This window comes from Numida meleagris, chromosome 6, assembly GCF_002078875.1.
Source record: "Numida meleagris isolate 19003 breed g44 Domestic line chromosome 6, NumMel1.0, whole genome shotgun sequence".
NCBI classification, from domain to species: domain Eukaryota; kingdom Metazoa; phylum Chordata; class Aves; order Galliformes; family Numididae; genus Numida; species Numida meleagris.
In genome coordinates, this window is record NC_034414.1 from 59,617,285 (window position 1) to 59,627,434 (window position 10,150).

General features: G+C 61.0%; 2 protein-coding genes across 2 annotated transcripts in view; both read left to right on the forward strand.

The window, feature by feature from the left end:
• Positions 1-2,028, forward strand: part of PTGDR (prostaglandin D2 receptor) — a gene marked incomplete in the record, with an annotated part of 3,183 nt that extends 1,155 nt beyond the window's left edge. The window contains 1 exon segment of the mRNA XM_021402936.1: positions 1,425-2,028. Coding sequence (XP_021258611.1) covers positions 1,425-1,691 — 267 coding nt within the window.
• LOC110401618 (prostaglandin E2 receptor EP2 subtype-like) lies at positions 2,178-9,284 on the forward strand. Its single transcript, XM_021402935.1, has 2 exons — positions 2,178-6,303; positions 8,231-9,284. Exons 1-2 carry the CDS (start codon positions 4,987-4,989, stop codon positions 8,459-8,461), a joined length of 1,548 nt encoding a protein of 515 aa, XP_021258610.1. The 5' UTR covers positions 2,178-4,986; the 3' UTR covers positions 8,462-9,284.

The window sequence follows — 10,150 nt, forward strand, 5'->3', positions numbered from 1 at the left end:
ACCTACACGTTGTCCCCCTCCCTTGGCACAGCCCCGTCCCCACTTGCAGCGGGGGGGGGGTCACGCTGTGTCCCCACCCTTTGACATAGCTCGGTGCTTGCGGGGGGTTGGGTCGTGCCACTGCTTTGCCCCCCAGCACCTCAGTGCACAGCTCACGGTGTCGGGGGGGTTCCTTGCTTTAGTGCCCCCCCACTCTGCTATCACCCTGTCCCAAAGGGTTGGGTTATTGCTTTATCCCCTTGGAATAACCCCCCCATACCATCACTCTGTCCCGTTGGTGCCAAGGGGGGGTGTCAGCTCACTGCTTTAATCCCTTTTAATGACACCCCCATCACCCTCACCCCATCCCAGAGCTGTCAGAGGGAGTCAGGTCCTTGCTTTAACCACCTCAGAACAACCCCCCCTGTTCCACCATCCCAGCCTAGAGGGTCAGGTTACTGTGTAGCCCCCCCATCTGAAAACCCCCAGCATCACCTCGTGTCCCATCCACTAGTTCAGTGCTTATACTCCTGTGGAATAAAACCCCATCACCCCCCCCCAACTCCATCCCAGAGGTGCCAAGGGGGGGGGGGTCAAGTCATAACTTTAACCACTTTGGAATTGGAATAACCCCCCCCATCACCACCACCTCATTTTGGAGGGGGAGGTCAGGTTGTCCCATTGCCACCACCCCATCCCTGGGCAGTCTAGTCACTGCTTTAGCCCCTTTTTAACAACCCCCCCATGACCCCCACCGTGTCCCAGTCATGCTGGGGAGGTCACCACATTGCTTTCACCCTTTGAAATACCTCCTTCTGCTTTGTCCATCTCTGGGGGGGTTGCTGTGTCAGTCCCATCGATGACCCCCCCCACTGCCCCCCAACCTGCCCCTTCTCGGAGGCGCTGGGTCCCTTTGAACCACACCTGGGCAAAGCACTCCCCAAATATTTCCCTCTATTCTTTCATGGGAGTATGGGTGTCCTGCAGGTGGGGTGGGCCAAGGTGTCCCCAAGATGTCCCCAGGGTGTCCTTGGGATGTCCCCAAGTTACTTCTGAGCTGTCCCCAACCTGTCTCTGGGATGTCTCCAGACTGTCCCCAAGGTTTCCATACAGTGTACCCGAGCTGTGTCCAAGTTGTCCCCAAGCTGTCCCCGGCGTGTCCCCAAGCTGTCCTCAAATCGTCCACAGGGTGTCCCCAGAGAGTCCTCAAGTTGTCCCCCCACCATCCCCAGGATGTCCCCAAGTTGTTACCAAACTGTTCTTGGGGTGTCCTCAAACTATCCCTGAGGTGTCCCCAAGTTGTCCCCAATCTCTCCCCAAACTGTCCCCAGGTTGTCCCCAGACTGCCCCTGAGGTGTCCCCAAATTGTCCCCAAGCTGTGCCCAGGCTGTCCCCAAACAGCTCCTGCTGTGCTGCATCTCTCATATTTGCTTCATTTTTCCCAGGTCCGTGCTTACGTGGGGGCATTCGCCGCCGACTTCAACGAGGACGCCGACCTCAGCGCGCTGCGTTTCCTCTCCGTTAACTCCATCGTGGACCCGTGGGTCTTCATCATCTTCCGCACCTCCGTCTTCCGCCTCTTCGTGCGCCGCTTGTGCCGCCGCCTGGGCTCCCGCCGGGCCACGCTGAAGAGCACGGGGCCGGGGGGGGACGGGCAGTTCTGTCCCCTGGGCTGGCGTGGGCCGGGTGCCCCGCAGCTCGTCTTCCCCTGAGCGCGGCGCTGGAGGAGCTGGGGGAGCCAGGAGCGAGCCGTCGGCCTCGGGGACTCGCGGGTGACAGCACCCGGATGGTGACGGAGAGCGGGCAGCAGTGTGCCCCGTCCCCGGGATAGGAACCCTGGGGGGATGCCTGGGTAACTGTGAACGCTGCCGTGCAGCAGCACTTCGTGAGGTGTGGGCAGCACCCGGCGCTGGGGAAGCGCATAGGGGTCGTTGGCACGTGGCTTTGGGGCAGTGCTGTGCCATGGGACAGTGCCGCGGGGCGGCAGGGACATGCTGGGAGAAGGGACGCGTGCCACCCCGCGCCGAATAAAGGTGGTTCGGAGCCCCGCGCCATCGCCTCGTGCCTATGGGTTATCCCTGGGAGCTGTCCCAAGGGTGTCCCCAGATTATCCCCAAGCTGTGCCCAGAGTGTCTCCAAGATATGCCCAGGGTACCCCCAAGTTGTCCCCAAGATGTACCCAGGCTGTCGCAAAGATGTGCCCAGGGTACCCCCAAGTTGTCCCCAAGATGTCCCCAGGCTGTCCCCAAGATGTACCCAGGGTGCCCCAAGTTGTTCCCGAGCTGTCCCCAGGCTGTCCCCAGGATGCCCCTGAGATGTCCCCGAGCTGTCCCTGAGCTGTACACAAGTTGCCCCCAGCTGTCCCCAAGCTGTACCCAGGGTATCCCCGAGCTGTCCCCATGGTGCCGCAGGGCTCAGGACCATCCCGGCCCCACCTGAGCTCAGGGCTTGAAGTCCCCCCCAGCACGGCTGCTGTGTTTGTGCCGCTCAGACAGTGCCCATCTCACGGTAATGATTTTAATTCAGTATTTATGATGAGCCTGTTAATAAGAGCAGCGATGGAGAGAAAAAGCAGAGCCCGGGATGGATCACCCAGCGCTGCAGCGTGCGAGCGAACCATCCTCCCAATGAGAGCCCCATTTCCCCTCCGGGTGCTGCCTCCAGTGACGAGCTAAGGACAAAAAATGACGGCAGCCACCGTCCCCATCCACGCTGCGTCCTTGGAGCAGCCGGGGCCGTGCTTCTTCCTGTATTTATCCAGCCCTGCAAGGTGCAGCCGTGCCCCGCCAGCTCTCACGCGCTGTTTGCTCTTGTTGTCAAACCGATATTATTTTTGGAAGAAGAAACCCGTGTCAACACGGCGCGGTGCTGCTGGAGGTGACCTGCGGCCACGCTGTCCCCATCCATCCCCACCCGCCCCTGTGCCCCGCAGCCGAGCCTGTTCTCTCTCTCCCATCTCACGCCATCCAGGCTCGGCGTTGCCAAAGCTCATTTCCCAGCAGCGCGCTCCGTCCGTGCCCCGTTCCGTTGCCCGGGTGCATTTTTCAGCCTCTCCCCGCGTGCCTGGGCGGGCTGCAGCGCGCAGTCCCCGGCCCCAGCGTCTCTGTGGGATTCCTGCAGCGCTCCGACAAGCCCGGGGCTCTCCTCCAAGTGGGACAGCCCTGCGAGGCCGCTCCCAGGGAAAGCGATGCCAGCGGCTCCGGGGAAGACATGTGCTCCTTGTTATCCCAGAGGTAAACATGGGAGTGGGAGGAGGAAAACAAACGCTTCCCAAGAAATGGACGGGCTGTTACCACCACGCGGTGCGTTCCTGCTGCGGAGCTCGGGGAAAAGAAAAACCCAGCAAGCCCAGCCATTTTCCTGTGATTGCTAAAATATCCCATCGGAGGCAAGCGCTGGTTGAGAAGCCCGAAGCCCACATGGGTATTTAAGGCTCCATTAGCGCCAGGAAAACGGGCTCCAGGACGGCCCAAGCTGCGATACCGAGCAGCAGGGGGAGGTTGGGAGCAGCCCCCGTGGGAGCACTGCTGCTCGTAACGCTTCGCCCCGTGAGCATTTACCGACTGATTGGTTGAGGTCCCGTGCAGAGCCAGGAGTTGGAGGCAATGGTTCTTAGGGGTCTGCTGGGGAACAGAACCAAGCCGGCGCGTCGGAAGCGAAGGTGCTGTCACAAACCGCAGCTCGCCCCGCGCTGGAGTTTTGCCTCCGAGCATATTTCCTTGACGAAGTTCCTGTTACCAAAGGGAACTCGAGAAGCACAGCAATGAAGATGGGTGTGAGAGAAAGCGGTGTGCCCACGGGAAGCTGCTCAGCACCACCGCGCATCGTTGGGTTTTGGGGACCAATGGGCACTCGGGTGACCATTGGGGTATGGATAAGGGATGTGCCTGAGCCCTGCTTGGGCTGGATCCATGGTTGGTGGTTCCAAGAACCGTAGGATCGTAGGATCAGAGCACGGTTGGGTTAGAAGGGACCTCGCAGCCCCCCTAGCCCCACCCCTGCCATGGGCTGGGTGTCCCCCACCTGATCAGGATGCCCAGGGCCCCATCCAGCCTGGCCCCATCCAATCCAATCCAACCCAACCCAACCCAACCCAACCCAACCCAACCCAACCCAACCCATCACAGAATGGGTTGAGTTGGAAGGGAACTTAAAGGTCATCTGTTTCCATCCTGAGGTAGGGAGAGGTCGGGCAGTTCTCCATGGGATCCCTCCAGCTGTGCCCAGCCCAATCCTGGCTTTCTTTTTCTCTCAGAACCTGTGTAGGATTTGGAGCCTGCAGCACCCACATGGTTTTGGGCTGTGGGGTCCCATCTCCGCAGCTGGGGCTCCCCCACAGACCGCCCCACAACTTGGGCTGCCACTGGGGCTCCCAAATCAGCACTGGTACTCAGCATGCATCGGGGCTCCTGCCATGAGCCTGGGATTCCCACATCGGCACCGGAGTTTGCCGTGCATGAAGTCTCCAAATCAGCACTGGGGCTCACCACGAGCCCAAGGTTCCCAAATTTGCATTGGGGTGTGCCATGTGTGAGGGCTCCCAAACAACTTCAAGGCTCGCTGTGACAAGTATGAGGCTCCCAAATCAGCATCAGGGCTTGCTGTGAGCCAAGGGCTATCAGATCAGCACTGGGGCTCCCAAATCAGATTTAGATCTCACTGTAGGCTCCTGCAAAAACACCAGTACTGGGGCTTGCTGTGAGCCTGGGGCTCCTACATAAGCACTGAGACTTGCTATGAGCCCAGGGCTCCCAAATCAGCACTGGGGTGCTCTGTGTGTAGGATTCCCAAATCAGCACTGGGATGTGCTGTGCATTGTGGCTCCCAAATCAACATCTGGGTGTGCCGTGTATCGGGGCCCCCAAATCGTCACTGGGGCTCACCATGAGCCCGAGGCTCCCAAATTGGCACTGGGATGTACCATGTACCAAGGGTCCCACATCAGCATCAGAGTGCTCTGTGCCTTGAGGCTCCAAAATCCACAAGGAGTAGTATTATGGCTCCCAAATGAGCACCACGTCATGGCTTCCAAGTCAGCACTGGGGCTCCCACACCGGCACTGGCACTGGGAATTGCAATGAACCCGGGCTCCTAAATGGGCGCTGGGGCTCCCCACGAGCCCAGGGTTCCCGGATCAGCATTAGGGCTCGCCGTGTCCCGATGCTCCCAGACCAGCACCAGGACTCTCCGGCAGCAGAGGACCCACGCTCAGCACCGGGACGTGCCGCGCACTGGGGCTCCCAGCCCGGCAGCGGGATGCGCCGTGCGTCGGGGCTCCCCGACCAGCGCCGGGGGTCCCCGCGTCCCCACGCTCGCAACCCATCACCGGAGCCCCCGGGCGGCCCCTCCCGCCCCGCACATCCCTTCCCCGCCGCCCCCGGGGACGCGGACCCCTCGGAGCTGCAGCCCGGCCCCGGGGCGGAGCGGGGCGGGGCGTTGCGGGCGGCGGGCGGGCGGCGACGGCATTCGGGCGGCGGCGGAGGGATGAACGGGACGGGCCGGGAGCTGTGCGGGCACGGCGAGGCGCTGGCGGCCGGAGCTCGGCCGCTGGTCAGCGCGCTGATGTTCTCGGCGGGGCTGCTGGGCAACCTGCTGGCCCTGGGGCTGCTGCTGCGCTGCCGCCGCCCGCCCCGCGCCCGCCCGCCGTCCCTGTTCCACGTCCTGGTGCTGGCCCTGGTGGTCACCGACCTGCTGGGCACCTGCTCCGTCAGCCCCTTCGTGCTGGCCTCCTACCACCGCAACCTGACGCTGAACGCCCTGGGGAGGGGAGGCCACATCTGCCTCTACTTCGGCTTCGCCATGAGTTTCTTCGGCCTCGCCACCATGCTCGTCCTCTTCGCCATGGCGCTGGAGCGCTGCCTGGCCCTGGGGCGGCCCTACTTCTACGAGCGTTTCCTCAGCCCCCGCGCCGGCCTGGTGGCCCTCCCGGCCATCTACACCTTCTCGGCTGCCTTCTGCTCCTTGCCACTGATGGGCTTCGGGCGCTACGTGCAGTACTGCCCCGGCACCTGGTGCTTCATCCAGATGCGCGTGGACGACGGGCGGCACAAGGCGGCCGGTTTGCACGTCACCTTCTCGTTGCTCTACGCCACTTTGCTCCTCTTCCTCATCCTCTCGGTGCTGCTGTGCAACCTCAGCGTCATCGCCAACCTGGCCCGCATGCATCGGCGCGGGCAGAGGACGCGCCGGCTGGCCGCGCTCGAGCAGCCGCGAGTGGCGGGGGGCTGCGGCCGCCGCATCTTCTCCATGGCCGAGGAGATCGACCACCTCCTGCTCCTCGCCATCATGACCATCACCTTCGTCATCTGCTCCTTGCCCTTCACGGTGAGTGCCGCCGCCTCTCCCCGTTTCGTGGAGTGGTAGGGTCACGGACTCATTGTAGAATCGTGGAATCGTAGAATGGTTGGGTTGGAAGGGGCTTTCAAGACCATCCAGTTCCAACCCCTGCCATGGGCTGGGTGTCCCTCCAGCTCAAGATGCCCAAGGCCATGGGTAGGGGCCCTGGGCAGCTCAAAGCTGCCCAGGGCCCCTACCCATGGCCTTGGGCATCTTCAGAGATGGGGCACCCACAGCTCTGGACAGCGCTCCATGCCACTGCCCAAAATTTAAGGGCTGAGATCAACACGATCTTTCTCCCAAAACTTGGGAGACCCCAAACTCTTGGCAGTCTGCGATGTCCATTGGAAACAAGGGATTCCCAGCACCAGCAGTGGGATGAGCAGGTGGCAGCAGTGCCCTCCCACCCTGCAGAGGCACGCCGGTGTCTCTTGGACCAAATCCCAAGTCCGAGGGCTGGGCACTCATAGAGGCAGAGCGAGGAGTTGGATGTGGGAAGATGGGGATATGAGTTGGGTTGGGGATGGGGATGGGGGTGGGGTTGGGGATGGGTTTGAGGTTGGGATTAAGGATGGGGTTGGGGTTAAGGATGGGGATGAGGAAAACATCGCTGTACTGGTCTGGATGAGGATCTCATGTATCAATGCCGCATCGGCAGACTCTGTGCCATGCTCCTCCCCCTCGGGGCTGCTTTCTGCTCCCCCAGGCTGTGTTTCCCCAGTAGCACCACGTTCTCCCCATCACCTCCAGCACCCGCCTGTGTGAGCCCATGGCGGTGGGAGGCGATTTTGCCGTTGTTTTTTTCCCATTAGGAGCAAGCCCCGCTAGGGCTAGGCATTCCGCCAGCACTAATTTTGTGCTCGTGGGCTCAGACGGACGCTACCTTCCCTTTGCACTCACAGAAGGAAGAGTCCCGGGGGAAGAGAACGTAACCGCAGCCTGCAGCCCAGCCAGGCTGTCTGGGTTTTTAGAGAGAGAAAAGACAAAACAGCGACGGCTGGGAGCTCGCGAGCATCCCAGGAACCAGACTCAGCATCCTGAGAGCTCCCATCACTGGGCCCACGTGCTCCATTGGGTTGGGATGCTGCGGTCCTTGGGGAGCGAGACCCCAGGGCCTGCTTAGGGCCAGTGGATGGGAAAGTGTGGCTGTTGAGGATCCCGTGGCAGATGTCAGCCGTGCCCAGAAATGCGGCGGCTTTTCCTTTCCCACTGCCTGGCTCCCGCATGGGTTGCATTGAGGCTGCGTGTTGGCAGCTTCTCAAACCAAGCAAAGCGACACTTTCTCTTCTCAGACACCCTCTGATGGGCTGCCCTGACACGTGAACCTTGAGGTTACCGCACCACAGAGCCACCAAACCTTCCTCCCAAAAAGCCCCGGGCCTGGCAGCGCCGTGGGGGCACCGTCCCCGTGTGGTTCCCAATGAATGTGACCCACAGAAGGGATGCTCGCACCCCATAGCCCTCAGCATCCGAGCATCCCTCATGTGCCGGAGTGAGGGGGAGGCGATGGCCCCGTGTGAGTAAGGCGTGCTGAGTCACCCTTCCAGGAAGCCCCATAAGCTGCTATGAGTCGGCACACGTCAGGGCGCACCGTGCCGGGGCGGACACACACCCCGGGACCTCTCCGTCCCGTGCCTTCAGCCCGTGGTTTTCTCAGTGAGATTCATTCACTGCTCACTGCTTCCTTGAGCAGCTGCTGGGTTAATTGCGTTAGGGCAAAACGAAGCATGCGAAAATAAGAGCGCAGACCTGGCTTTCATTAGCAGGAAATTCGTTTAAGCTGGTGGAAGCAAACTGTGTGCTGTGACAGCGCTCATTTCCCCATCATTGCTTGAGAAGCACCACCACCACCTGCCTGGCAGCCGGCTCCTGGGCCACCAGACCCCTGTCACTTTCCCCCCCTTGCCTTTTGCAGATCTGTGCCTACGTCAACAAGTTCAGCCAGAGCGAGAACCACAACTGGGACCTGCTGGCGCTGCGGTTCCTCTCCATCAATCCCATCATCGACCCCTGGGTTTTTGCCATCCTGCGGCCGCCGGTGCTGCGGGTCCTGCGGTCCATGCTGTGCTGCCAGCTGTCCCCCAGCAGCCAGGATGCGCAGAGCCCGGCCCCTGCAAAAGCAAAGCTGGAGCCCAGCAGGCAGTAGGTGCAGGAGGAGACAGCCAGCGGGCTGGGCTCACTTGGGGTGGGCTCTGTTTTCCGGCTCCAAAAGGGACGTCACTGCCGTGAGGTGGGACGGGGCTGCAGCCGGTGCCACGCAAAGCCAACGTGGGCAGGAGGTGCCAATGGTGGGATGGGACCGGAGCATCAGGCATCGCTAACGCCGTGGGGTGGGGCCATTCGTGCACCATGGAGGGCTGTGGTGGGGATGCTGTTGAGGATCTCCATTTCAGGATGGTGGAGAGGTGCGGGCGTGGGTGCGGGTCCCCCACCAGCGCCCAGCTCAGCAGGGATGGGCAGGAGAGGAGGTGGCAGAGGGAGAAGGTTGGCCCCACTCCTTCCTTTCCCCTCTGTCCTCTGCCCAAGGAAATGCACTGTATCAGCTGTAGCTCTGTGTGTCTGTGTCTGTTTGTCCTGCTCCTGGCAACGTCAGGCTCCGGTTGGTGCCAGCCCAGCCTCGATGGCCGCTGTGGCCACATGGCCTCTCCCCAATTCCCTTTTTGCAAGGAACTTTCCTTGACCCTCTTTGACCGTGCCCAGGGCTTTGGGTTTGGGGTTGGTGTGGAGGGGAAGGTCTCATCCCCACAGTCCTTCCCATGGGGAGCGGCCTGGTGGCACTCGTCCCAGTGTCCCCACAGCCATTGGGATGCTGCAGCATCCCACCAAAGCGATGTCTTCGTGCTATTGCAGATGGTGTGGCCTTTCTGTTGGAGAGCTCTGCCCCAAAAAAACCCAAACGGGCAGAGTTGTGGAGCTCTCCCATACGGCATCGGTGTAAAACCCCCGTGTAATAAACGTCACTGGAAGGAGCTGTGTGTGGTGTTGTGCTGAGGACATCGATCTGCTCATGGCATCACAGATCAGGAGAGCAACGAGTGAAGCGTCGTAGAACTTAAGAGCTACCCACGTAGCATCATGGATGGTGAGAGCAACCCAAGCCTTGTGGAGGGGTGGGGAACCTCAGCATCACCCCCGAGCTGCAGAAAGAGCCTCACCTCGGAGCCGTGCAGAATTGGAAACCAGAGGGAACGGGCTTCTGCCCCCCAAAAAACTGCTGTGTCTAAAGCCAGGGGCAGAGCACCCCTACCTGTTTTAACAACAGCAAAAATAGGAAAAGAGAAAACCAAAAAACCAAAAAACAAAAACAAAAAAAAAACAAAAAAAAATCCACCCAACCTCTAAAAAAAAGGCGGAATTTATGTCACTCCTGTCAGCCGGCCAACATCCACAGGAAGTTTACTGGCCTCCGAAGCGCGTGTGGGCAGATGGCAGCATGGGATGCGATTGCTCAAGCCCCGCCGGCGGCTTGCTGGCAATGCTGCAGCCAGGGGATGGCTGCAGGGCTGGGGCGGGTCCTGGAGCAGGCTGCTCCGCATCTCCCACCCCACTTCTCTGCATGCAGCTGCGGCACGGCAGCTTCTGGGCCCTTTGTGTGCCAGAAAGTGCTTGAAAATGAGCCAAAACACACTTTGGGAACAGCCAGGAGCCCTTCTGCTTTATTTGGTCGCAACACGGTGGCTCATGGTGGAATTTCGGGACAAGTTGCCTAATCCTAAACCAGCGGGAAAGGCTGCCCGGCATGCAAAGGATGGAAAAACCCCACTGGAAATAGAGGGGCTGCATCCCACTGAGGAGTGTGGTGCCAAGGGGACGCGACTGGGGCCATCCATAGGGA

What these genes read in the sequence shown, in the direction of transcription:
- LOC110401618 (XM_021402935.1), top strand. Translation starts at nt 4,987, where the DNA reads ATGAGCACCACGTCATGGCTTCCAAGTCAGCACTGGGGCTCCCACACC. An exon ending in TCTGCTCCTTGCCCTTCACG is followed by an intron (nt 6,304 to 8,230) that starts GTGAGTGCCGCC and finishes TGCCTTTTGCAG; the next exon opens with ATCTGTGCCTACGTCAACAA.